Source organism: Pipra filicauda, unplaced genomic scaffold, assembly GCF_003945595.2.
Source record: "Pipra filicauda isolate LSUMZ 115617 unplaced genomic scaffold, ASM394559v2 scaffold131_size2509542_pilon, whole genome shotgun sequence".
In the NCBI taxonomy this organism is placed as follows: Eukaryota; Metazoa; Chordata; class Aves; order Passeriformes; family Pipridae; genus Pipra; species Pipra filicauda.
The window spans coordinates 196,908-224,743 of NW_024103785.1; the positions used below are offsets into that span (position 1 = coordinate 196,908).

General features: G+C 47.7%; 1 protein-coding gene across 2 annotated transcripts in view; it reads left to right on the top strand.

Moving 5' to 3' along the window:
• Positions 1-27,836, top strand: part of GDPD5 (glycerophosphodiester phosphodiesterase domain containing 5) — a 111,717-nt gene that overhangs the window by 41,276 nt on the left and 42,605 nt on the right. For both annotated transcript variants that reach the window (XM_039378203.1, XM_027744670.2), the window contains exon 2: positions 5,274-5,448. In XM_039378203.1, coding sequence (XP_039234137.1) covers positions 5,332-5,448 — 117 coding nt within the window. In that variant the 5' untranslated portion in view covers positions 5,274-5,331. The remainder of the gene's footprint in view (positions 1-5,273; positions 5,449-27,836) is intronic.

A 27,836-nucleotide genomic window follows, 5' to 3' on the forward strand; every position in this document is an offset into this window, starting at 1 on the left:
GAGTTTCTTTGGGCCTGATTTTTGGGAGGTGGGACCTTGTGCTCTCAGAGCTTGCTTTGGGTTTGGGTGTCCCACTGCTGGGCCAGGCTTGTGGTCTCCCTGGATATGGTGGGAGCACGTGGAGGGATTGCTGTGGTGGGATTGGTTATCCCCCCCATTCTCCCAACAAATCTGCCCCTCGGGAACCACGGGAGCCTCCTCGGGGAAAGCCAGAATTTTCCATGGGGTGGCTCTTCCCAGCCATGCCCTGAGAGATGGAGATGCTGGAGAAGATCTCAGGTGCCCACATCCTGGTGGGTGGAGCTGTTGGAGAGCATCAGAGGTGTCCACCTGTCTCCAAATTCTTGGCTTTGCACACTCCAACATCTCCTGAGACTTCAGGATTCTATGGATTAGTGGCAGCCTTGGCAGTGCTGGGTTAATGGTTGGACTCCATTGCCTTGGAGGGCTTTTCTGGCCCTGATGGTTCTACAATTTTGTTATTCATGAGCATGCACCAGAGCATCCTTGGCTGTGTTTTGATTTTTCCTTGGATGTGCTGATCCAATTTAGGAATCCTTTGCAAGCTCAAGTGAGAAGTTGTGCTTATCATAGTGAACCAGTCTAAGGAATCTGGGAGGATTTGGGAGGTCAGGGTAAGACAGGCAGGAGCCCAGAACTCTTCTGTGTCCTTCCAGCTCCCCAAATCTGTCCTGACCAACCCCTAGGTGTATCCAGAGTGGAGCTGTCAAGAGTATCCCAGGAAATGGCTTTCTCTGGGCCGTTAGAAGATTTGTCCCAAGTTGCTGAATGAGATCAGTGGGACTTCCCTGAAACTGTTGTTGATAGAAAAAAATAAAACTTCAAGGGGGAATTAGAGGGGAGGGCTTGGAGGGTACCAAGCCTTGGGAAAGGTTATTATCCTGCTATTCCATGGCTTCATTCCTATTATTTTCCCAATGCACTCCAGGAGTCTCCCCTTCACCAAATGGTAGCACTGTGATGGTTTCATGATTGACCTTGATTGCTCTCTTCCCTCCCTACTCCAGGTTTCTGAGTATTACTCTGAGAATACAGGGAGTTACAGTCAGAGAGACAAAAATCCCAATTCTTAGACCAGATGTCCCCAGAGAGTTTCCCTTTTCAATTTGCGGCTTCAATTCTCCCTTCTTTTTTTTTTTTGTTTTCTCTTCCTTTTTTTTTTTTTTTTTCCCCCCCCTTTTGCTCCGAAGCTGTTTGGAAGGGAATAATGTGTCACAGGCTGTAACAGATACCTCCACTTCAGGATCTCAGGAGTGCAGTGTGTGCTAATTAGGCATCCTGGAGCCTTTGGAAAATATTCCCATTGTGCTTGCGGATGGAATCTCCCCTGCTCCCCCTTTTTGGACAGGCCAGCTGGCAGATTCACTTGTTCAGCTCCAAAAAGCCCATTGGCAGATGATACACCTTTAAAGGCAAGGTAGAGAGCTGGTGTGGGTTTGTGTTTTTTATTTGATTCCCTTTTTTTTTTCTCCCCTTCCCTCCCGGTGAGTGTGGCTGGATTTGAATAATTGATGCCTGTTGTCTCTCTTCCTGTTTTCATTGCCGTGTGTAACACTAACCAGCAGCGCTGTGAATCATTCATAGCCTGCTTTCTGCACCTCGGGAGCTGGGGATATCATGGGAACAGTGACTGGGAGGTGGCACAGGCTCTGTGCTGCTCTCCCTTAAACCCAGTCCTGGCAGCAGGAGCAGTGAGTATGGAGTCCCTGAGCTTGGATCTCCGGGCAGGTGGTACCAGGAGCAGCATCTTGTGCCTCGGGCTCCTCCTGCATCTCCTGTGCCACTCAGGGCGTGGTGGGAGGGTGGGTGCTGTGCTTGTGCTTTCCTCTCCCTTGTGGGGTTTTCTGTGGGGTTTCCTCTCACGGAGGAGAGGGGATGATTTGGGGCTCCTTGGTTGTGCACGGTGCGATGCAACAGCTTTTTAAAAACTCAGGTTGGGTTTCTTCTCACTGTGCTTCTCCTGGCTGTTTTTACAGGGAGCAGCCTGGAATTTTGGGCTCCATGTGAGTTCAGCTTTACTTGGTGCCCTGTGGAGCCTTTTCAGCTGGATTTCCCGTGCTTGCAGTTTTTGTCCTCTTGGTTGTGTGCAGTGGGTTCTGCCACTCTCCAACCTTTCCAGCAGTGCCTCCTGGTGATGGTGTGGGCGGGCAGCTGTGCCTTTGGGCTGTCCCTTTGTATGGAAAACACTCGTGTCCCTCCTGAACTCTGCCAGGAAACTGGGAGGTGCTGAATTAGATGCTGCTGCTTGGAGGTTGGCAGATGCTCTTCAGAATTAGACAACAAACACAGAGCTTTTGCACGTGCCCTGGATGTTGGTGTTCCTGGCAGGATTTTAATCTGGGGAGAAGGGTTGGTTGCTGGTCCCTGCCCATCTCTGAAGTGCGCTTGCACCTTACTAAAGCAAAGCTGTTGGGAAAGGCTTTGGTGCCTCTACCACCTCTGGTTGTGCAGCAAAGTTCAGGCCTTTATCCAGTAGCTTTGGATAGGCATCCTGAGAGGGATGGCTGCATCCTGAACAGGTGGAATCAGGCATCCTGGTGACAGCCCTGAGCTGAGAACTCTTCCCAGGTCTAACTCCTCTTGCCATGAACAGGGTCACCTCCCACCATCCCATTTTGCTCCAACCTGGCTTTGGACACTTCCAGGGATGGGGCAGCCACAGCTTCTCTGGGCAACCTGTGCCAGGGCCATTCCCCACCCTCCTAGGGAAGAATTTCTTCCTAATCTTAAATCTAATAATATTTGGGATCATGCTTCTTTTTTTTTTTTTTTTTTTTTTTGGAACCACTTGTGTTTGAGTTTGTGACCCAGGTCTTGTGAGTGAACAAATAAAATACGTGGCCAAAGCTTTTGCAGCTGGAGGTGGTTCTGTCTGCCCTCCTGCCTTGCATGACCGAAGCAGGAAGAGGTGGAAATCGGGAGAGATGCTTTCCTTTGGAGATCAGTTCGTGGAGGATTTCTTATAACTGCTGTAGCCTTCAAGGTTGTCAGTGTGGGAATAAGGGGTTTGGCAGGGGAGCTGCTAACAGGCTGTGCAGGACTTTTACATCCTGCACCTATCCCCCAACGTCTTGTACATCACTCAGTGCTGAGGACCTTCAGGGCAGAGATCAAGCTCTGTCCCAGACCTTCACATAACATCTAACTTTGCACATTCTCAGCATTTCTGTCCCGTCCTGTCAGTTTTTCTGCCAGTGTGGGGGGAAATTCATTTTGTGGGGATGGTCTTGAAGCAGAAAAAAGCTGGAGACAGGAGGCGACCTATACAGTGACTAATGCTGAGCTTTATAAATAGCAAGAGAAGAGGCAAAAATGCAGGCTGGGAGGTGACCCCAGGCACGAGGCCACCGAGGTGGCACAGCAGGGCTTGGGGGCAGATGAGCTGGGAGAGCAAACAGCTCTGCTTCCAGGCTGGATGTGTTCGTGCCTCCGTCCTGCGTGTCATCCCCGAGGGGATGAGCAGAGCCACGTGGGCATCTGTGATGTGCAAGTCATGCACATCTCGTGTCCTCTGCGGGGTCAGTGCCTGGAGCGCTCCCGGAGCATCCCAGGCAGGTTTGCTGGGAGCACAGAGCCACATTCCCCGTGTCTGTGTGAGGGGAAGGCAGGGCACTGATGGGCACAGCGTGGTGACAGTCTGGTGGCCTGTGGAGCCACAACAACCACCTGTCCCCGGGGGGCTGAGCCCTGCTGGGAGGAAGTCAGGACAAGGCTGTCAGCACGGAGCGTGAACGGCCACGGAACGGGCAGAGGCTGGAAGGGCTGAGCTGGCTGTGTCCCTGCTGACATTGCTGGGCTCCACCGCTGTGTCTGCAGCATCCCCTCGTGCAGCAGCTCCAGTGAAAAACATGCTCAGCCCTGGTGGGGTTCTTGGGGCTCTCTTGTGCAGGGCTGGGAGTTGGACTCGGTGATCCTTGTGGGTCCCTTCCAACTCAGAATATTCTGTGATTCTGTGGGTTTTGAAGGCTTCTTCCTGTAGGATGTGGCTTTGAAAGGCTTTTAGGTGGCTGGTTTAGCTCCTTAAGCCCAGTCACGCTTTGCTGATGCCAGTGAGGATGTTGCTACTCAGCTGTCGGGGGTTTTTGCAAGAGCTGAGCTCTGGGGATCCTGTGTGCGAGGAAATAAAAGTGTTTCCTTTAGACAGGGTGTGATTTACTGCCCACACTCATCTCTGTACACTCTGGAAAGGTAGGCAGGCTCTTTGCAAGCTCAGCTGCTGCTGAACATCACTCCCAGTGCACTGATTATCCACCCAGCAGCAGCTCGTGGGGCTGTGGGTGTGGGCTTGTGCCCCAGGAACCCGTGGAAAACCCCTGGGTGGGAGTTGAGCCCAGAGTGACGCCACCAGACCAGGAAATAACGGCTCTGAGCTTCCCACCCCTGAGCACCAACTCTGGGAATTAGTAAGAGAACGTGATTGTTTGGTCTGTCCCCGATATGAATCTCACCAGAGACAAGAGAACATCTAAATATATATACAAAAAAACCCCCCTGTGACGCAGGGAGCACGTGGTGGATGGAGCAGAGAACCTTCCCTCCAAACACTGATGTTCCCATGAGTCAGTCTGATCCTTTGGGTGCTGGTTGGTGGGAAGGGGAACTGGGTGAAGGCTACTTGAGAGGTGTATAAAGGGAGATGGCTATTATATATTTTATGTATATGCACACACACTGTATTCCTGGGGTTGGCCAGGAGCTGGACTTTGAGGATCCACGTTGGGTCCCTTCCAGCTCAGGATAGTCTGTGATTCTGTGATGTGCCTCTGGAAGTGTTTGTTCCTTGTCTGGGGCTGTTTAGAGGCTCTGTAGGATGCTGAAGATAACCTGCTTTGTCTTGGCTGGGTTTCAGCTCTGAGGAGGTCTCTGGATCGATTTTAAGGTTGTTCTTTACATTTCAGTCATTCATAAAACCCTCATCACTGGGGCTGCAAACAACCAGCCCAGTCCTTTTGTCCTCCTGTGGATCTTCTTCCTGCTAACTCCTACGAATCCATTGGCTTTTAGTGGTGTGGGAGAAGCTGCTCAAGGAAATAAAACCTGCAGACTAATTAAACTTCTCAGCCTTGTTAAGTAAGGACCGGGAGACATCGGCAGGGCTGGGAATAGCTGTGATTCTCATCCCCCCTCTCTGTGGCCAGAGGACATGGTTAATTATTGAATTTCTTGTTAATGTAGTGAAATATTGCTCGGTGGGTTTAATTCCCTTTTTTTTTTTTTTTTTAACGGATTTTTGTTTTTCCTTCTTGCCAAAGGGCGCTCCCAGGACCTGATGGAGTGGTGAGAGCTGGCTCCAGAGGGGCTGGAAGGAGCATGGTCAAACACCAACCCCTGCAGTACTACGAGCCCCAGCTATGTCTGTCCTGTCTGACCGGGATCTACGGCTGCCGCTGGAAACGGTACCAGCGGTCACATGATGACACCACCAAGGTGGGTGCTGGGCCCTGTCACCTCTTCCCACCGATGCTGGCTTTGGAGATCTTGCTTGAAAGTGCTGGATATTAATTTTTTTGTTTGTTTATTTGTTTAATTATTGGCTTGGATAGATGATGGGATTCACTGGCCCCCGTGGCTGGGGGTCTGTGGTTCTGCCCCACGGGCCCTACGAGATGGTTCTGCTGCTCAAAGGGGTTGAGTGCTGTGGCCAAACCCATCCATGTTTCCCATGTTTCCTCCTTGCTCTGTGTCCCTGGGGTGCTTTACAGCATGCTTGGCTGGACCTGTAGGACCTGCATTTCTGCATCATCTCTGCCTTCACACGCTGCAGTGGCACTCGGTCCAAGGGTGGACTTGATGGTCTTGGAGGTCTTTTCCAACCTTTATGATTCCCTGATTCTGTTCTTGCATGGGGAAATAGTTTGGAGGTAGGGGGAACAGGCTACCCAGAGAAGCTGTGGCTGCCTCATCCCTGGCAGTGTCCAAGGCCAGGTTGGATGGAGCTCTGAGCAACCTGGGCTGGTGGAAAGTGTCCCTGCCCACGGCAGGGGAGGAACAAGATGAGCTTTAAAGTCCTTTCCAACCTAAACCATTGTGGGATCCTGTGAGAAGGCAGCAGGAAGTGAAAAGTGGCTGGGGGGTGAATGTGGCAGTGTTAGAGGTGACTCTTGCCTGGCCTGGGAATGCAGTTTTCCAGAGCTGTGGCAGAGGGAATTCGGGAAGCAGGGCTTCACTGCACTCTCCCTGTTGTTGAGGGCTGTGAGATGAGGCCTTGGGAGCTCTACTGTGTTTACGGGATAAGTGTGAAAACATTGCTGTCAAAGCCACCCTTTTACATCTCCTGGGAAATGGTTGTGTGTTACTATCTTTCTGGGCTCTCATGTTTTCTAGGCTGTTTTCTTTTTTTAATGTTCTTACTACTTAAAGGAGAGAAAACTCCCAAATTTAAATCTTGTTTCTGCTGGCAGTGCTCCCAGGAGATCCTTTGCTTGCCTTTTGAGTGCTTCATGTTGCTCTGGTGTCAGTTGGCTCCTCTGTTCTGCTTCTAAGTCTATAACCAGGGATCTTCCTGGCTCTTGGAGTGCTTTCCCTCTGGAAAAGAAGCTGTTGAGGCACAAACACGTCTGACTGTGGCAGATCCTGTGCCAGAAATGCTCCTGGTTGTGAATTACATGGATTGTTGGAGCAGCTTGGCCAGGAGCTCCCGTGGGAATTGGAGAGTCAGGGCTGCTGTTTGTGCAGCCCTGAACAAATTTCCTTTGGCAAAATGGGAATATTGGTGCTGGTTTTCCCTCCTCTTTCAGCCTGGCCAGCTCAGCCTGAGGGACCATTGCTGGGAGCAAATTCCTGGCCACGTCTGTGGCAGACAGTGTAGGTGGCTTTGGAAGACTCTGTCAGGAAAACAGTGGGACACAATTGTCTTGGCAGCTGGACATGCACTAACTTAAATACTAAAAATACCTTTTTCCTTCTGCCTGCTGAACCAGAACATTCCATTTCTTAGCTAAAAATCCAGAGAAAAAAATTGCTGTGGACTGAATTTTTCAGTGAAATCTGGCTCTGCTTGCTTTACCAAAAAAATATCAGTGGCAGCCTTCCAGTTCCACTTGGAATTCCAATTGGTTTTTTCTGGTGCTGGAAAGGAATTAGTTGTGTTTAAAGGCACCTGATCTAGGCTTAGATATGTCCAGTCTCAGAACTGGGCTTTTTAAGGTCTACATGAGGCATCAACTCCCACTTTTAAGAGAAATAGAGATAACAAGTATTGCAGGACTAAGAGAAAAGTCTAAAATGAGCTGCAGGCTGGGCAGAACCAAAGGGTGAAGAATTTGTTCCCACTGGATGCCAATAAAGTGCCCTGCAGATGTTATTTGGAGGGGGAAAACAGGGAAATAAGGGTATGTCCAAATCAAGTTTCTACTTTTTAATGATCAGAAAGCAATTCAGGTATTCAAAGAGGGGCTTTTTTTAGTGTGAACTCCAGCGTGGTTCTCTGCTTGCTTGGTAAAACACCAAACTTCCCAGAACAGGAGGCTTTCACCTAAATCTGGGTCATGACCTAACGTTGCCTCTGTGATCTCTTCTGCCTTGGATATTTGTTTTCTGAGTTGTTCTGCAGCTCACCAGCAGAATTTTAATGGTCCCTCTCCTTTTCCCTCCAGTGTGTGCACACCAGGCTTTCTGCTACACAAGAAAAGTTGATGTGAAAATGGGAATTTGAATTGTAAGCTTGAGCTGGAAGTTTTTTTGGGGCACTGCTTGCTGGAATTGTCATTATCTCTTGCTTTCCTCGGAGAATGGAAGGGGGGGGCTGAAGGCACACAACCAGCACACTCAGTCTCCTTTTTAAATTTTGAACATCTGCAAAATTCTTTTTTTTTTATTGTGGGCCTTCAGCTTTAAGGGCAAGGTCCCTATTCACTTTTTCTTCTTCAATTTGTAATGCTTTTTTAAATGAAAGGCATGTAAAGGAGAAGGAATGGCCTTGCTGGGATTCAGATCATTCTAATGCCTGTTGCTGGTGTGAGGAAGGAATTTCTGGTTGAATCACAGCTTGGTCATCACATATTCAACCAAGGAAGATATTTTGAGGTCAGTGCATGGAAGCAGGGAATGGTTTGGGTTGGAAGGGACCTTAAAGATGATCCCATTCCTGCCTCCCCTCTTCCTTCCATCCCAGGTTGCTCCAAACCCCGTCCAACCTGGGCTTGGACACTGCCAGGGATGGGGAATCCATCACCTTGCCAGGGTTCTGTCACCCTGAACACAAACTTCAGGGGGGAAAAAGCTTTGCCTTGGAGCTGCCACGTGTGCTGTGAAAGGTCTAAAGTTCAGATTCCACCTTCCCAGGCAGCTCCTGGGTACCAGGAGCCTGCTGATGGATTGCCAGCAATTAAATGAGTTTACACACAGCTAATTGCAGGGTATAAACACAATGCTCTTCGTGGTTCACCCCCAATGGACCACTGGAGGCTGTTCCAACACGAGAACATCTCTTTTTCTCCTGGGGGAGAGTCCATCTTCTGAAAATCCCTGCCCACACATGGCAGGATCAGTGTCCACGTGGGAGCTGTCCATGGGTTCACTGAAAGCACACCAAGTTAAATCCATCCACTGCTTTTGGCTTGGAGTTTTTTTGTTGCTTCCGACCCCCTGTTGTTTGTACCCAGCAAGTATCACACCTGGGAAGTCACCCTTGGGGGAGAGGGTGAGGAGATATTCTTTGCAGGAGGAAATGGCAATGATGATTTTTTTTTTTTTAGCTATCCAGCAAACAGAAGAAGCCACTTTTATTGACTGTCTGGGTTTGAGTGGCTTTTTGGGGAGTTTTTTTTGTTTGTCCAGTTGTTTTTTTGGGTTTTTTTGGGGTTTTTTTTGGGGGGGAGAGGTGGTGGTTTGTTGTCTGCTTTTTGTTTGGTTTTGTTGTTTATTTGGTTTTTCCAGTTACTGTGTATTGAATTATTGTGTCCTCTTTGCCTTAATTAGTTCCCTGGCAAATAGGATAGAATAGGATAAAATACTGTCACGACTTGCAAAGGGCTTTGGCTTCTCTGCTTCGTGGCAGGCACAGATTAAATTGTGCTTCCCAACCATGAATCCTCTGGAGATCCAGCAGGGTGGAACTGGGATCTCTCCTGCTCTGCTGGGTGGCACTTCCCCACTGCTGGATTCAGGCTCCATTTCCATGTGCCAGCAAATGTCCTTGGGGACAGGGGCCGCTGTTTTCAGTGCTGCTGGGTCACACTTTGAGGGTCTCTTGTACCCAGCCAATAAAAAGGCAGCACTAGGTGGGTATTCCAGGCTCCTGGAAGCACCTTGGACCAGGATTGTTGCTTCTGGACATCCCTCCGGAGAAACAGGCTTTTGTATCTCTTGGGAAGACACTGAGGAGTGTTGTGAGCACCTTTGTGGGGCTGCTCTGATTGAGTGCATTAAAATAGGAAAGCCTGTCATCAACAACCTCCCCTGTTTGTCCTGTGGTGTGTGAAGGGGCACAAGAGCCTCTGGGTGTTGTTTGAGCTTCCTGTGTTCGATATAAAATCCTGGTTTTTACATCCCAAAACTCCTAATCCTGTGTTTAACATGAGGGGAAATTTCCAATGCCTCTCCCTGCCTTTATTGCTGCCCCTATAACTGAGATACCAACCCCTTCCTAATGACCTGGGTGTGAACATTTCCTCCCTTGCAGTGAGATGTGTGTGATTCCAGACGGTCCAGCTGGTTGAACACCCCACGTGGCCTCCAGCTGAGGCTTCCCGGGGCTTTTTGGGCTCCTTTTGTGAGGAGCTGTGATCCATCAGCATAATGAATTGCGGGTCTGTGTCTGTGAGAGCTGTTAATTCACTTTTGGGTGAAATGCTCTCCTAATTCCCGCTTGGCCAGAGCTGGGAAATGACCTGAACAGATGATCTGAGCCACAGGCTTGGGAGCTGGGACTTTGTCAGGGCTAATTCCTGGGCGACCCAGAGGTCACTGGGCACGGGAATCGCTTGATTTGCTGAAAACCTCCATTAGAGGAGGGGTTAATTTGCCCTTTTCCACCTGTTTTTCAATTTGTTGGTGTTCCAGACCTTAGGCCTGAGGGGCACAGGAGCTTTTGGGGGAAAGAGGCTCTTTCAAGATGGTTTGATTTGAGGGTGGGCGCTGAAGCACTGGATGTGATCAGGGATTCAGAGCTGAGTCCCCACAGATGGATATGTCTGATCACGTTGGTGTGATGGGCTAAGAAGGTGTCCCTGCTTATTGAGGGAGTTGGACTAGATGACCTTTATGGGCTCCTTTCAACCCAAACTATTCTGATTCTGGTTTTTTTTTCCCTTAATGCTGCCCCGTTTTCAGGGCTTTACACTTAAATATCCTTAAAATTCACCTTCAAGCCCTTCATCTTACAGGGAAGCTGACACAGGGGTGGCTGACTGGACAGGGAAGCTGTTTGAGGTGCCCACAGATCCATGTGCCAGCTGAGCCAGGCAGGAATTGCTGTGCATGGTGCCAGCAGACCGGACTTGCAAGGAGTGCTGCTGGTCCTAACTGGGAATGGTGTATTTTGGTCTCCATGAAGGAGCAAGACCTCCCTTAGTCCGGGCAAGGAAGGTGTGTTAGTCTCAGGAACTGGTCTTAACCTGCCAGGACCTTGCTTATCCCTGATTCCCACTTCCTCAGGCAGCTCCTGGAAAGGTTGGGAGGAACCTGCTCCAGGGCAAGGCTGATGCTGGAGCTGTTGCTTCCTTAGGTGAGGTCCTAAAGGCCACTGCTGGTTGCCTCTAGGTGCTACCATGGAGCTACAATCCCAGGAAGCTGCTTGACCAAAATTCCAGGCTCTTGGGCAGCATTATAAATTTAATTTGATTCGCTAAATACATTTTTAGCCATAACGGGTTTGGGTTGTAATTTTTTTTGTCCTCCGAAGGTGTTCTTCAATGTGAGTAACCAGCCATGGACTGCAGATACTGTGATCTCCAGAAACTCCTGCTTGTCCTGTCAAAGATTTCCTTTTTTTTTTTGGGAAACCCCAAGTCCTTAAAACCCCAGGAAAGCCCCGGTGTCAGAGCCTAATTCTGTGGTGCAGCCCAGGGTTGTTGTCAGGGTGAGGATGTTTGACTGCAGCTGAATTTGTGGCCCAGCCCTGAGGTAGGCAAAATGTGGGATGGGAGAGAGTCTGCAAAACCCATTGAGTGTGGGGCCTGGGTCGGGATTATGGGCTCAGACTGGGTGATTAACATGCTCTGGGATTTATAAAGCTTTAGAGGTGTCAAAAGGGTTTTACTGCAGAGCATCTGCAAAATGTGTTTGGGGCCATCAAGAGCTGAACTGCATCTGTAGAAAGGGGGGAGGCAGGCAGGAGACAGAGAAAAAGAGGGATTTTGGGGCCCTGGTCCCTTAGACCAGCCCTATATTTAGCAAACAAGAGCTGGTGGGTCTGTCAGTTGGGTTTGACATGAATTTCCCTTGGACACCTGGGTGCAGCAATGCTGTTCCTGTCTAAAGACAGCAGTGTGCAGCCATTCCTGTAAAATCTTTACTGCTTTGGAAGGTGCTGGGTCTCCCCCAGATGGGATTTGGGTGCTCAGTCAACTCCTGGTTTAACCTGCCACCCCATCTGTGAGTTCCCTGGACTGGTTTTGGCTGGGATATAGTTAATTTTCTGCTCAGTTTGGGCTTTGTCACCAAACCGGTGTTGATAACACAAGCCTTCAGCTATTGCTGAAGTTTGCTTACACAGCATCAAGGTAGAATATTTTCAGAATTCCTTCTAAAAGGAGGGAAATTTAGGTGGTTTTTCTGCTTGCTTTCCAAACCAAATGTTTTAAAATTGAACTGTGTCACTCCTTTTACAGAAGAGGCAATGGGAACCTGTAATCTAACCCAGGCTGATGAATTGTGCCACTGTTCACTCCCACATTTAGTCCTTTCCCATGTGTAGAGCTGTGCTTGAATTTTGAGGAGAGCAAATGATAAAAGTGAAGTGGGAATGAACAGTGTGGAAGTTGGACTTGTTGATGTCTGAAATCCTCTCTCTAACCTTGACAGAATAGTGAAAAATCATGGCCTTTTTCCAGCAGAGGCTTGATTTTGCTCCCCCCAGAGGGTAGTGAGGGTGACCTTGCTGCCCATCAGTTGGGCTCCAGGGATTTATTTTACCTGATCCCCCAGGTGTGCTTTTCCAGCCTCTTTCTTCAATTCCCAGGTGTCCTGGAAGAGATCCAAGGGCAGTTGTGCTGTGACAGAGCAGGAATGTTGGATGCACTGGGGGAGAAGGCTTTTTTTTTCCCCTTTGCTTTTATTTTCCTGCCCCTCATAAAAAGTAGACTTTGTGGAAGTTGGTGGTGGATGCTTGTTGGGTCCAAAATTACCACAAAAATGAACTCCTTGCTATTTTGAACAGTCCCATGTCCTCTGTGGCCTGAGGAAATGCTGCAGGGATGGTTTTAAATCTGCAGCAACATCTTCATTTCCACCGAGGAAATAATTTTGCTTGAACAGGCTCTGCCAATTCCCAAAGGTGGATTATTTGGATCTGCTTCTTGGTTCACTGCCAGCAGTGCTGGGCATTCTCAGTCCCCTGGCCCATCAGATGCCTTCTGTGCAAAGTGTGCCCAGGACTCACATTTGTGTGGCAAATATTCAGCTAATTGGGTGACATTCAGTGGCCTTTCCTGCACAGGCTAAATGATTTAATGGGCCCTTTGGTTTTTTCAAATGTGTTTCATTTCTGGATGTAAAAAGCTTCTAAATGGAGGGCAGAGGTGAGCTTGCCAAAGACATAGCAGCTGTTCATCCTCCTTTGGAGGGGGAGGATGCTGGAAGGCCTGGAATAGGAAGGTTTGGAAGCTGAAATTCTTTTGCATGACATCCTTCTGCCTCTTAATACAGATATTCACAGTCAGTCTTGTAATTCTGGGAGTCTGGCCAAGTTTCTGCATAAAAGGAACTGCATACAGTTCCTGGTCCTGCCCTTCACCCCAACATCAGCCCAGAGCAGGTACAGCCACAGACTAATTTTCTTGCTGGAGTTTCCAATTGATTTATTAATAAATCAAACTCTGTGCTGCTTCAGACACAGGGTTTTTGCATTAAAGGGGGAGACAACAGAGCATCTTTCCCCGTGGGGCAAACACTCTTGGTGGTTGCCAAGCTCATCCCATTAAAAATGCCCCCAAAACCTGAAACTCTGCAGCTTTCAGGGTGTTAAATCCAATGGTTGTGGCTGTGCCTTCCTCTACTTTACCAGGAAAGCTGTTGTTCAGCAGATCTTTATTTTTGTAGCCATGCTGAGTGCAGCGTTTTTGGGAAGCAGAGCTCTGCACCACAAGCATTTATTCCCCATGTGGCTTTGGTGCTCAAACAAAAAGCTTTGGCATCTGGAGACGTGTCGTGGTTGATGTGCTGTTTTGGTTGTGGCTGATTTTTTTGGGACCAGAGCAGGACCTTCTCCTCTCCAGGATTTGTGCTCTGGTTCCAAAAGTGTTGTTGGGCTGTGGGTGAAATGAGTCCATGTACCATGACCACCCATGGCCTCTGGTAGGTGGCTCAACAAGCTCATGCCGTTAAACCCTGAACCTCTGCAGCTTCCAGGGGCTTCAATCTGATGGTTGTGGCTGTGCCTTCCTCCACTTTGCCAGGACAGCTTTGTGTGGCTGGTGGGGAAGAACTTGAGACCACGTGGAGCTGTGGCTTTGTGGGAAATATCCCTTTTTAAAATCTAGCAAGATGGCATAAACTCAGGGAACAAAGAAACAAAGAAGAACTTATTCAGCACGCCGGGTCCTTCTCCCACCGAGTGTTTGGGGAGAAAGACCCTTTGGCTTTACATCTCATACCTTTTATAGTTTTACAAGATCCCACCCTTTTTCAGATAAATTTAATATATTAATTTTTACCTGAAAAAGTTTCTTTTCGCTGAAAAGGGGCTTTCCTTTTCTTCTGATTGGCTGCAAGGCATCCCCTGTCAAGGATGATGGATCTTCCTTTGTTCTTAGCCCAAAGAGAGAGAAGAAGCCCTTTTGTACAAAAACGGCCCCAAAAGATTTTGAGAACTCTTGCATTTCCCTTATCCGACTGAAAAAGACCCTGACACTGCAGTCCAGTATTTTTGAACTTGGATATCTTACAACTTTGCAATATGCCTATAAAAAATTGTATTTTTGTTTCTCGTAACTTGGCTGCCGTTTGTCCCAAGGCATGTCAGTCCCCTGCCAGTTTGTTGTTTTGGAGCTGGCTCAGCTGCCTGGCTGGGGGTCCAAACTGGGCACCCAGACTCGAGGTCCAGAAGGGCTCATGTTTGGATGAATTGGGAAGGAGCCTCTGTGCTGCTGTTGTCTCATTAACAACATTGATTAGCAAAGCTGGAAAACCTAATGAGCGTTCTTCGTCGGCAGGGAAGGTGATCTGTGATTTTCATGTGCCTTTGCTGTCTCCTGAGCTCCTCTTGGCAAGGGGCCTTGAGTTTAGGGGTGTTTGGTTGCAGCTTGAGCCTTTTTCTCCAGGTTGTTCCCAGGAGAGCTGTTGCTGAGCTCCAAAGTGGGATTTCAAGGGGGGGTGTGCAAACACAAACTGTGCTGCTCCGTGGCTGGAGGTCTGAATTGGGTTTGGTTGTTTGTGGCTCATCTCAACCCTGGAAATTGTTCTTTCTCTTTTGTCTACAATGAGCTGTTGCAAAGGGAACCTGATGAACTGGTCTGGGCCCATCGTGTGTTGTGTTCTACTTGACGTGTGGTTTTGAGCCTTCGTTTGGCACCGGGTTCGTTTGCAGATGATGTCAGTGAGCACTTGAGAATCAATTGACTTCAGGGAAGTCAAATGAGGCCCTTTTTCAGGGACAGTTATAGGGGGGGGGGAAATGAAACAACTGAGGCTTTGTTTGAGATCTTTCAGGCTTGGGGCACCCTGAGTCCTAAAAATTGAATCAACTTCCTCGTGTAAATTTGAAGTTTAGTGTTGGGTGACAAAAAGCAGCACCAGTTGCCATCGAGTAAAGCTTGGATGGTTGTTCAAATCATGTTATATGTGCCAAAGACAGCCTCTGCTCTCAGGAGAGCAGCTCTGACCTCCCTACCCATGAGCTGGGGCTGGACCATGCTGGGATAGCTCTTGACTTGAGGGTGATGTGAGCAGGAGTCTGGTGCCTTTAACGTCACTTTATGCAAAAGTGTCCTTGCTGGATCAGAATTCCCAAAGGGATTTAAACCTCAACCATTTTGATGGGATCAAATCAGTGGGATGTTTAGCAAAGGGAGAGGGGAGAGACTCAACTCGTCCTCTCATCCCTTCCAGGAGAAACCAACCCTTCCCTTGATTGTGATCAGGGAATCACAGAGTGGCTTGGGCTGGAAGGGACCTTAAAGATCATGTAGTCCAACTCCTCTGCCATGAACAGGGACATCTTCCAGTATCCCAGGTTGCTCCAACCTGGCCTTGGACACTTCCAGGGACGGGGCAGCCACAGCTTCTCTGGGAAATCCGTTCCAGGGCCTCCTCACCCTCACAGCCAACATTTCCTTCCCAGTATCCCACCTAATGATACTGGGGGTGATGGTTATTGTTGGTGTTGTGTGACACTGGTGACATCAGCCCTGCTGCCAGGACTGCAGGTTAAGGCCAGAGGAAGAGGGTGTGTTGCCTCTCCCTCTCCCCCAGCCTGCTCGTTTCACCACAAACTGCTCTTTCGTTTTTGCTCACAGCCGTCTCCTCGTGTTTTCATGTCTTTTGACAGAGCTATTCTGGCCTTTCTGGAAAAAAAAACAACCCACCTCCTGGTTCCTCTAACTCAGAGCTGGGCCTTTCTGCAGGCTTGGCTTGGCAAGCCTGGTCTGTAACCACTCAAACCAACCCCATACCTCAGCAAACCACCCCGCTGGGAGCTGGGCCGTGTCGGCTTGGTGTTTTCCTTCCCCAGTGAGGTCAAGAGCCTGAAGTTCCGTCAGGAGGGCTGGTGGAGCTTTTAGCTGAGTCACATCTGGAAAGGATATCTCATTTCACAGTTTTTTTTCCCCCTTGAGGTCGGTGCAGAGTCACCGTGTGTGTGTTTGGTGCAGAGTCACCACGTGTGGGTTTGCAGGAGTCAGGAGCTGTTTGCTCAGGTCTGACCAGGCTCTTTTGCTGCCCTTTGCAGCCATCAGGGTTCCTGTTGTTCAGCAAGAAGTGAGGGGTACGCAGCACAACTCCAAGTGAAACTTGCCTTGATGCTGCTGTGTGATCACAGAGTCATTTGGGTTGGAAAAGACCTCTGAGATCGAGTCCCAGCTTGTCACCCAGTGCCACATCCATTCTTTCCTTAAACATCTCCAGGGATAGTGACTCCCTCTTCCAATGTCTAATCACCCTTTCTTGAAGAAATTCTTCTTCATTCCCTGCTGCTTCCTGTCCCACATGTGATAACATGGTAATTCTTAAATAATTTATCCCTCCTTACCAGCTTTTAGGCCAAAAAACCAGCCCTTTCTCAGCTGTAACAGAAAATTGTTCAGTAAGTTCACACCGTGAGTTTACTGTTGGAAAAAGAACGTGGGGAAATGATAAATAGATCAAGATATAAGAAGTAAATTATAGTTTAAATTGATAATGTATCAGAGAGAAAAAACAGAGGCCTTTGTATCCTGAGTTTGGAAAGCTCATTTGAGTGAGCCAAGTCTAAAAGGTGCAGATGTGGATTGTGGGCGACTGTCCATGGATGTTGCTCCAGTGCCTCTCATGTGCTGCAGGAGTGTGGCCCTGCTGTGGATAGGAGGGCTTGAATATCCAGTTTGTTGTGTGACGAGCCAGCTCCGGCACTTAAATTATTCCCATGATGGCTGATTATGTATTTTCTTTCCCTAACTCTTCACCCTTGAGGTTTAATAAATAAATCAATATAAATCCTGTAGCTAAGCTTCTGCCTTCCCTCCACGTGGGTGCTGGCTTAGGATGCTCAGCTGCTGCTGGGGCTTGGGACTTCATTTGGTTTCCACTGAACCCATTTAAATCCCTTCTAGGGAAAACAGGTAAATCCCTTCCATATGTCAAGAATTAGCAAAAGACATGATTTCTGTGACTTGCACAAAGCTTCCCCTTGTCTGGCAGACACAGGAACAAGTGCACCCTTGTTTCTGGGAAGCCTTTAACCTCCTGCTGGTGTAACTGGGACATGTCAGTGTGTCAGAGGGTCTCTGGGCATTGGGAGGCTGGGGAAGACCCTGATCTCATCGATTTATTCTTTATTTTCCCCTTGAAAGAGAGACACTCCAGCTTTGCCTTGCTCTAATTCTTCTTTATTCCAGCCCTTGGGGTCACTGGGTGGGTGCCAGAGCTGGGGCAGGAGGATTTGGCACATGAGCCCCTTTTGTGACCAGATGGGGCTGTGCCCTCTGGACCCATGGGGGATGAATTACACTGTGTATTTATGGGGTGATTCCAGCTGGGTCGGACCCTTTGTCCTGCCCACATCCCGTCCCTGCATGGACACAGGGATGGGGCTTTGGGAGGACAAGAGATCATCCTGCTGGGGCTCCCTGCTCCTCCCTTCTCCCTCCTGCCTTCCAGCAAGCATTTATGGAATACAGACCACTGGGGAACAGCTCAGAGCTGCTTTCAGGGCAGCTGGGAGGGGAGGCAGGCTCAGCATCTGTCACTGCCCACTGGCCCCCTGGGGTACACCAAGGGCTGGGGATGCCCAGAGAAACTGTGGCTGCCCCATCCCTGGAAGTGTCCAAGGCCAGGTTGGAGCAACCTGGGATTAGTGGAAGGGATTGTGAGCGGCCTAAGGGCCAACCTTCAACAAAACTTGTGATTAAAGCACACCTGGAGATCCACTGACCTAAAAAAAAACCCAGCCAACCAAACAATCCAAACGAAACCCACCAAAAACCAGCAGAGAGCAGGAGAGGGATTGAAGTTTGGGTGCAGGGATGGGAAATTCACTTGGCTAATGTGCCTCCCTCAGCAAGAAAATCTTCTGTTTGACACCTACCTGAACTAATAAATCCCAGAATGAAGGCTGTCCACACCCATCTGACCATCAGCCTTGTTCCAGGCTGTCCTTGACGTGGCTGGGGGGTGGTTTGTGTGCCAAGGGTGGGACATTCCACTCCTCCTTTTCCTTTGTGGAAATCCCACCTTTTGTCATCCCCCCCTTGCCCTTCCTGCTCCTCGAGAGCAGTTTTTACCTGCCAGGATGGACTGAAATTCCAAATCCTTTGCCTCCTGTTTATGAGGTGGAGTTTCTTTTTGTATGTGCTGAGACTTCCAAACCCTCAAGATAAAGCCTGGGGATGAAGGGCAAGGGAATGAAACAGTCCAGGAGTTGGATCCAGTCTGATCCAACAGTTGTCTGTGCTTCCTGATTTTAATTATCTGATGTCCATCAACTCACCTGAAGAGGGAGTAGAGAAACCTTTCCAATTTAAACAGGGAGCACTTGACAAGGATCTTGGAAACATCTTTCTTTTCCCGGTTGTTTAGTAAGATTGCTTTGGGGGGGCGACACGTGGACTTCTTAGAGTAATAAAATGGCATTACAGTTATTTTTGAGCATGTTCCCTCTGAAAAACTGGAGAATTGGGCGATGGTTGGAGGTGGTCCCAGCGACCTCCTTCCATATCTTGTATTTTCATATAATTTAGGATATTGTTCTGCTGCTCTGAGCCTTTCTGTAGGACTCAGGCAGAGCTTACCTGCATGAGAGTAGAAGTAAACTCAAAATCATCTTTTTTCTTTTGGGCTGTATTTTTGCTGGATTTCTGCTGTTGCTGTTTAAAGACTTCTTTTTTTCCTTTGTTTGTTTATTTTTTTCCCCCCGAGGTAGTTTTTGGCTCTCCTCAGGGTTGTAGGTAAAGAGGACAAAATTGTGGGTACTGTAACCTGAAAATTGTGTGAAATAACCCCCCCCCCCCCAAATTTTTATTTCCTTTCCAAGAACCTGTCGCTGTTTCCATAATAAACCACAATATTTATGGGCAGCAGATAAATCTGTGAAAGGGTTTTTTGTTTGTTTGGTTGGTTTTTTTGCATATGTAGCAGCCAGGGAGGAATTTTATATATCCAGTTGTTTAAGTTAAAACTGGAGCAAAAAGTGATGTTTTATGTATGGTTGGGTTTTATTCCTATTTCAAGAAAAGTAAAAAAAATTGCTTTCCGTGATTCCTTTGAGATTCCTTACCATTGTGGAATGTGGGAATTCATTTGAGAGAAAGTGTTTCTGAAGTTAATTTTCACCAGCACTTGTTGAAAACTGGCGCTGCCAGGACTTCAAACTTTATTGCTGGTCCTGTGATGGGAAAATTTAGTTTGCCCTCTGCAAATATACTAAAACAAACAGGGGGTGGTTTGGTGTTTTGTCTAAAAGGGAACTGAGAAAATCAAATAAAAATAATCCTTCTGCCACCCTGGGCTGGAGTGACAGCAAATACCATCAAATCAACCTGTGTTTTCCTGGTGGCATCCTGGTGTCACTTCCCTTGGGATGAACACAGAGGGCTGAACAATGGGAGAGCTGGAAAATTGATTTCTTCGGGATTGAAGGCAAATTCTGCTCGGAGTTGTCTTTTCAGTGGTTCCTCAGTGCAGCTGCCGTGAGACTCTTGCTCTGCTTGAAGGTTTTAATTGTGTTCAGGGGGAATAACCAGTGCATGGATGGGTGTGGAGGTGTGGGATTTACTTTTGGATTTGAAACACTTCTTAATTCCAAAGCATTAATGCCTAAAGGGGCTCCAGGAGAGCTGGAGAGGGACTGGGGACAAGGGATGGAGGGACAGGACACAGGGAATGGCTTCCCACTGCCAGAGGGCAGGGTTAGTGGGATATTCTGTTGGATAGATGTCCCAGTATTCTACTAGAAATCCTTACCTGGGAGGGTGAGGAGGCCCTGGAATGGATTTCCCAGAGAAGCTGTGGCTGCCCCATCCCTGGAAATGTCCAAGGCCAGGTTGGACAGGGCTTGGAGCATCCAGGGATGGTGGGAGGTGTCCCTGCCCATGGCAGAGGGTGGAACAGATGATCTTTAGGGCCCCTTCCCACCCAACCTCTTCTGTGACTGTGTGTCATGTGTGTAACCCTCGGGAGGCAGTACCTGGGGATTTCTCTCTGCTTTTTCAGCATTTCAAGTAGAATCTGACCCACTGCATGTTTTCAGGCATGTAAATTATTAGGATTTTTTTGCTGCCTCCTCCTGTGGTGGGTGGCCAAATAAGTGGGACAAACCTCTTCCTTCTGGCATCTTGTGATCTGAGTGTTTAATCCCCTCCTGGAATATCTAAAACGAGTCAAGGTGGATATGGAGTGGCAAGAAAAGGTGGTACTTTCTGTCCTTGAACACAACAGCAATGTAGAGACACTGCCAAGGCTGTTGGAGGGTGGAGTGGCAGCAGGGGATGCTGGTGTGTACAGGCACTTAGGTGTGACATCTGGGATACAGGGAGGTTGGACTACATGAGCTTTAAAAGGTCCCTTCCAACTCCCAACGATTCAGTGATTCTGTGATTCCTTCTTTTTTTTCTAGAAAATTCCAGAAAGCCCTTTTTTCCTGCTGTGGGAGGCAAAGCTTCCCTGTGCTGAACTTGTTCCTTAAAAGCAGCTCTGTGTGAGAGCATCAAGCTGCAGCTGGGGAGGAGTGATGGATGACGGAGAAGGGACCCTCTCCCTCCCTTTCCTCTCCATCTTTCAAGATCAATCAGACCAGAAGTTTTTTGGTTGGTGTTTTTTGGGGTTGCCAGGGAAGGAGCTGGACTGGAAGCTCTGCCTGGGGATGAGGTGCTTGGGCTGCCCCAAGCTCACAGTGGGGGTTGAGGGGGGGCACGTGGCATCCTGTGACTCGCAGCTCTGCACCTCCAGCCTTGCAGACTGGATGCTCTAATTACATTTCTTGTCTCGTTGGCCAAACTCTGCTCTCTGCTCCAAATCAGAGTCCCTGATTACAGGAGCTTGTCCTCATTAACATCTCATTTGCAGATGGGGCAGCTCTGCCTCCTCGGAGCTCTGCCTGAGGCTCCCTGTCACTGTTGCTGAGCGTTTTTAGTCAGTTGTGTATCCACATCACGTCTCCTTTTCAGTTGTTCTCCCAGTTTGCATCCCACTGGTGTTTTGGGAATTTCACTGTGAAAACAGGTTGGGAGGATGTTCTTTTTCCTGAGCTTGGACCATCAAAGGGAGCTGTGAGTTGGATTGAGGCAAGAGGCTGATGCTGAACACGTTTTGGGCCTTGGCTCTGCATCCTGTCAGGATGTTTTAACGTATTAAATCACCTGACGAGTGGTGCTAAACAATTATATTTTGTGACAGGGTGAAGCTTTAGCAGTTCCTCACCCTCTCTGGGTGATTCATGGGATAATGCACTGCCTGTGCTCCCAAATGCTGTTCCTTATCAATTATCCCTTGTTCTCCAGCCTGTCATTTCCCAGTTGGAAGCGGGACACACGGCCATCCCGGGGGATGTGTTTGCCTCGGAGCCTGCCAGCAGTGATGGATGGGTTCACCTCGAGTCAGGTGCTGCTGGAAACGCTCCTGCCTCTTCCTTCCAAAGGGGGCTGGGACAGCAAATCAAACCTGATGGATGGGGGCAATCTGTCCCTGCAGGTGTGGGGGTTTGCAGCAGCTCCCCAGGGATGGTGGAGAGAATTCCTGGTGGCTGCTCTGGGCTATTTTAGGGCTCATTTCTCTGCTGGACCCATTTTGTTCTCGGGGGTCTTGCACCCCTTCTACTTATTGCCCCATAAATCACTGCAGGACATCTTTGGAGATGAAAGCCTGTTCTCCTCTCCTCCCTGTGCTTCCCTGGCCTTATCTAAAAATGGGAATGATCATCCTACTCTTACGATGCTGCTCTACCTTTGCTTTGTAAATGACTCCCATCCCCAACCTGGATATCACACCCCAGGGAGAATTTTGGCAACATCTGCTGCTGTTGGCAAATTAACTGGTTTATGAGCACTGAAACGGCTTCTTATTAGTCCAGTGCCTCTGTGGCTTGAAAACAAATTAAATTGGAGATTTTCAACACTTGCAAGCAATGTTTAAAGCTATTAGAGGGGGAGAAGAGGCTGAAAGTGCTGCTAAAGCCTCCATTGTGATCGTTAGCACTGATGGAGGTGTTTTTCTGAGGTGCCTTGTAATGAGGAGCTTAATAAAGCAGTGAAGTGCTGTAATGGCTTTTTAAAGCGACTTCTGGACTTGCCTTCTCCTCAGGGCTGTTGGGAGGGTGGGATGTGATGCAGGGAGAAAGTTCTCCCGGTCCTGGTGATGCTCTGTAGGGATTTCTGTGGATGAGGGGACATTCCCCTTGAAACCTCCTGAGAACGTGGGGTCAGAAAAAGCAACAGTGGGAAAAGAAAGGCTCCAGCTTCTCCATTTCCACAGAGTTTCCACCAACATGGGCTTGTTCAACATCCAGTGTTGCCCTGAATTAACCCTTTTTCCCCTCCTTTTTTTTTTCATTTCTTGGCAGTAAAATGCCACGTTGCTTTGTGGGTTTTATTTAATTAGCACACACTTCTTCCCCTGCCTTTTTTCCCTGTTCTGTTTTTCCCCCTCTTTCTATGATTTTTTTTTTTCTTTTCTTTCTACTTGGAAGAAGAGAAACAGCCCAAAATCTCTTTGCTGAGAGCTGCAGTGGCAGTAACCCCAGACTGCTCAAATGCAACCCCCCTTTTAACTGGGGTGCCCCCTTTGCAGCAGAGCTGGCTGAGGACGAGCCGTTCCTGTCCTCGTGTTCCTGAGGCTGCTGAGTTAAAGACAACGCCAGACTAAGGAAGAGATTGTTTTTCTCCTGCTTGGAGATCTGTAAAGAAAAGAACTGGGTGACATTCGTGGTGCTTCTCAGTAACAGGCAGAGTGTGTTCCTTCTGCTGGGCACTGCTAGTCATGGTTTTCTATTTTTCTTCTGTTTTTTTTTCCGAGTTTTTTTCTTCTGTTTTTGGGGCTTTTTTCTGTTTGTGTTTTTTTTTTCCCTGTTTTTTTTTTCTGTGTTTTTTTTCTCTGTTTTTTTTTTTTTTTGGTTCATGGTTGGGTTTTTTTTTCTTTTTTTGTTTTTTTTTTCTGTTTTTTTTTTATTTCTTTTTTTTTTCATTTCTTTTTCCTTATTTCTTTTTTTTTCCTCCTGTTTTTTTCTTTTTCCCTGTTTCTTTTTTTTTGGTGTTTTTTGGGTTTTTTTTCTGTTTCTGTTTTGTTTTTCTGTTTTTTTCTGTTTCATTTTTTGTGTGTTTTTTGGTTTTTTTCTTTTTTTTCCTGTTTTTTTCCTTGTGTTTTTTTTCCCTGTTTTTTTTCCTGTTTTTCCCCATTTCTTTTTCTTTCCCTGTTCCTTTTTTCTTTCCCAGTTTCTTTTTTCCCACTGTTTCTTTTTTCTTTCCCCCTTTCTTTTTCTTCCTCCTTTTCTTTTTCTTTCCCCCTTTCTTTTTCTTTCCCCTTTTTTTTCCCTTTTCCTGTTTTTTTTTTCTCCCCCCCATTTTCCCTCTATTTTACTTTTTCAGGACCGACTTGCTCAGAGGTGTTTAAAATTGGGTGTTTAAAACTCCTGAAGAAAAAAAACCCCAAACCAACATATTATTGCATTAATACAGAGCTTTAAAGAATCCCAACTCTTATTTAGGACTTTTTTTTTTCTTCTTCTTCTCTCTTCCAGCTGTTTAGGGAGAAAGGGCTGGTCTTCGAGCATAACTGTGTAAAGAAGTGTCTGTTTCTTTCTATAAGAAATTTTTAAATTTCTTATATATATTTCTTTGGATGATTTGTCATCCAGAATTGCAGCTGGGGCAAAACTGGGGGGAAAAAGTGAAGTCCAGAAATGGCTTTCAAGCCTCTTAACTTGGGATAAATCTGTTCAAAGTGAAGTGGGATCTTCTGATGGGAAAGGAATTCTTGTCCACCTTCCCACCAGGGCCTGGTTACCAGGGCTGGATACTGCAAAGTGTTTGGATTTTGAGAGCTGGTGGAGACAAATGTTGGATGTTTAGGGCAGAATTCATCAGAGAGATGGAGAGGGAGTTTTTATAAGAACATGTAGTGACAGGACAAGGGGGGATGGTTTCAAACTGAGAAGAGGGTGGGTTTAGGTTGCAGATTGGGAAGGAATTGTTCCCTGGGAGGGTGGGGAGGCCCAGGCACAGGTTGCCCAGAGAAGCTGTGGCTGCCCCTGAATCCCTGGAAGTGTCCAAGGCCAGGTTGGAGCAACCTGGGATAGCAGAAGGTGTCCCTGTCTTGCTTTTGGGGTTGTTATAAAATGCTTCTTGTGTGTCTTCTGAATGGGTGAAAAAGCGGCTTTGAGCCCAGTAATTGATGTATCAACATCTTGAGCTTTGTTTAAACACTTTTGTCTGTCATCACAGCGCTGCCTTGAAATAGGATTATGGTTTGTTTTCCTTGGCTTCCCAAAATTTTGCTTAAGGAGGACTTTAGCTCTATTATTAAGCCATGTTTACAGTGTAAGGACACTGAGGGTGTTGGTGAAAGCTCATGAAATAATTCATGTGCTTCCTGTATGTCTGGCTACTGCTTTCTGTTTGTTAGAATGTTCCACAGTAGATTTCCTCTCATATAATTTGATGGGAGGAGGGTTATATACATATAAATCTAATTATTTCCAGTAGGAAAGGAGTCCTCCATAGCTGTGTGTGCTGTCACTGCTGTCTGCAAAATTGCAGCTATTTATCCTCCCCGGGGTCCTGGTGCAGTCAAATTCCAGATGTCAGAGTTTGCTGGGCTTTAAAAATGATTTTAATTTTCTCAGAGGTCTGGAGAGGGTGTCAGGATTGATTTGCTGTCTGTGAATGGAGACTTCAGTTTTGTGGGCTCTGAGCATGAAAGACAAATTCAGGGTCACTGTTTGTTTTTGTAGGGCTTCCGAATATTGAAAAGCAAATTATCCAGGTCAGTCTCTTCCTGGAAATGCTGCTTTTCCTGTAGAGATGTTGGCTGGTGGGGAAGGTGGAATAGGTTGGGTTGTCTTACAACTGCTTGTGCCCCTAAAATGTACTTATTTCTGTCACCTCAGAGCCAAACAAGTGCAGGGACCCTGTGATGGCTCCACACGAGCAGCAAATAACTGCAGTTGTTTTCAGAGTTCACAAACAGTGTTTGCCTTTTACAGGCAAAGAAATGTCCCAGCTGGGGACTCCTGAAAAATTCCAGACTTCCCCTCTTGTCTCCCTGTTTCTGAGCTGCAGGACAGGGGCACAGAGAAGCTCTGGATGCAGCAGAGCTCTGCTGGAGGAGGTGCCAGCTCAGGGTTTTCCTGATTCTCCCTCGGTGCACAGGGCTGTTCACCACAGTTGTTTTCAAGATGCCCTTATTACTCCTTGGCTGCTGTTTGACCCTGGATGCAGCCCATGGATTCCTGTGGCCCCCCTGGGACTTTCCCCCTGGAGCAGCTGGTGATGGCTCATCCTTGGAAAAGGCAAATGCTCTGGGATTCTTGTTGTGAAATTAAAGCCAAGCCTGGGTGTAATAAAGAGCAAAAGAAGGGAGGTTGGTTCAACATGTCACTATTTATGGCATTATGATAATGAGGCTTCCAAAGCAGGGTTTTAATTTGTGCCCTGCTCGATTTGTTGACTCTAATTTAGAATCCAATAAACCTATGGATTGTTGCTCAGGGCAGGCAGGGATAATACAGCAGGCCAGACCTAATAATTTAGCAGCAGTTTATTAAACTCAATAGCATCAACAGTGCTTTTATGGGCTGGTTCATCCCATCTGGCACCACCTTGGGTTTGCAGTCACCCAGCCCAGCCCTGATGTCACCTGAGGGTCTTGTGAATGCTTGTATTCACTATCCAGGGCAGTGAATATTTATGGCTGAGGAATAAAACCCTTGAATGAGCTGAAATCCAGAGGATGGGACTAGTTTGGCTGAGCTTTGATGGATGAAGACATGAATTTTGCTCTAAAGTCACGTCCTGTCGCTTTAGTGCTCCCTGGGGATGTTTAAACCCTCACAAACAAGTTTTCTGCAGGTGTCTGTGTGAGCCCTGCTGACCCTGAGTCTGTGGCTGGTGCAGGATGGTGGGGTTTTATTGTCCTTGGTTTAGTTTTGTTTTGTGGGGGTTTTGGGGTTTTGTTTGTTTGGGGGTTTCGTTTATTTGGGTGGGGTTTGGTTTTATTTATTTATTCTTTGCCTCACATCAAGGACCTGGCTCCCCTTTTTTCAGCAAGTGTTTGGTGACTCTTGTCCCAGGAAAAGGGATGGTGGGTTGAGGTTGTCCACGACAATGATGTCTGGGAAAGGCTGAGGCTGAAATGCTTGGAGTAAAGCTGAGCTCGACATGCTGAGCCCTTTCTAATCCACCTGTGGGATGCTCCCTCCAAGTTGGAAGATTCAGATTTGTCTGTGGGATGTTCAGCTGCTTCCCCAGGGTGAGCAACAGGTTAGGAAGAAATCCCCTTCATTTTTGCATTTTTGCTGTCTCCCTGTGCCAAAGCAGAGCTGTGATTCCATTCTGTGCTCACTTGGATTTCCTTTCATTACCCAGGCATAGCATAAAGCATTTTTCGTGTACCACAGGCCATGGTTTTGATACAGTACAGTTGGTTTATTTGCTTTTTTTTAAAAAATACCTGCCAGCAGAAAACTGACTTCAACCTACTCTGAGCTATTGTTTGATTCTGACACCCTTATTTTAAACACTTGCACGACCCCAGGCTGCTGCCACATCTGTCTGGTGGTTTCCTACACACCCCTGCTGTGTGAAGTGGGAGCCCTGCCTGCTGAGAGCTCATGAAACGGTCTAAAAGCTTTGTTTGTTTGTTTTTTCAGGGGAGGTAAACATTAAGTGACTGTAAAATTCAAGTTTTTCTTTGCAGACATTAAGCGTAGAAGAAAAAGATTTGGCTACAAGAATAAATCTACCGGTTCCTCTGAAGTCCAGATTGCCCACTGGAAACCTTAGAAGTTGCAGAGAGCCAGAAGGTCCCCCCTGAGCCTCCTTTTCTTCAGGCTGAGCTCCCCCAGCTCCCTCAACCCCTTCCTCAGCTCCATTCCCTGCCCTGGACATGCTCCAAAGTGTGATATGATGGGACTCATGGAAGGGACCTGCAAACCCCCTTTTGTTTAAATGGTCCCAGATCTGGTATATTTGAGACTTGGCTAAAGTAGATTTTTCACTGCCTGTCTCTGGAATCAATTCTCTTGCTGGAAATCCCAACATCCATAAGCAGTTTTCCTTGTGGCTTCCTAATTTGAGGTTGGGTGGGTTGTATTCCACCTTTTTCCTGTCTCTCCCCTCCTGCAGGCTGAGCTGTAAATGAGGTTGGGTTGTGGTCACAGCCTGCTCCCAGACTGCTGCTGGGAGATTTATTGACACTGCTTTCATTATTTTATTGCAATTTTTTTCACTCTGGCACAGTGCAATCCCAGCGTTAGGCAGGACTTTAGGGAGGGGTGGTCCTAGGCTGGAGAAAATCAGTCCTGACATTGTTTCCTTAATGGCTAGAAAAGCTTTGCTCATCAAAGATTCATGTAGTGGGAAAACAGTGTTTCTGGTGCCAGGTCTCTCTCTTTTTGTCCTCTCCATCCTCTGTGTGGCTCCCAAAGTTCCTGGCCACGGGCAGGAAGTGCTGTGGGGAATTCCCCCTGGGATGAGGCAGGGAATGGAGAAGTCAGCCCTGTTTTGGTAGGTGTTGATGGTGCTTGAAGTCTCAGCATCTAATGGAGATCATTTGGAGCCTGGATGTCCAGGGAGATGATGGAAGAGCCTTTGCCTGAATAATTCAGGCAGGGTCTGGATGAAGTCCCTGTTACTGGAACTCACATTCCATGTGGTTGCTGGACAGCTGTGCCCACCCAGGGGCTGGGCTGTGGGACCAGCCTGGTTCAGAGACCAGAGCTCACCATTCAGTCCATCTCTGTCTTTCCTTTATCACGAGTAAAACACAACCAGATTGGTATTAAATGCAACAAGAACATTTAAAAGCTCACATCCCTC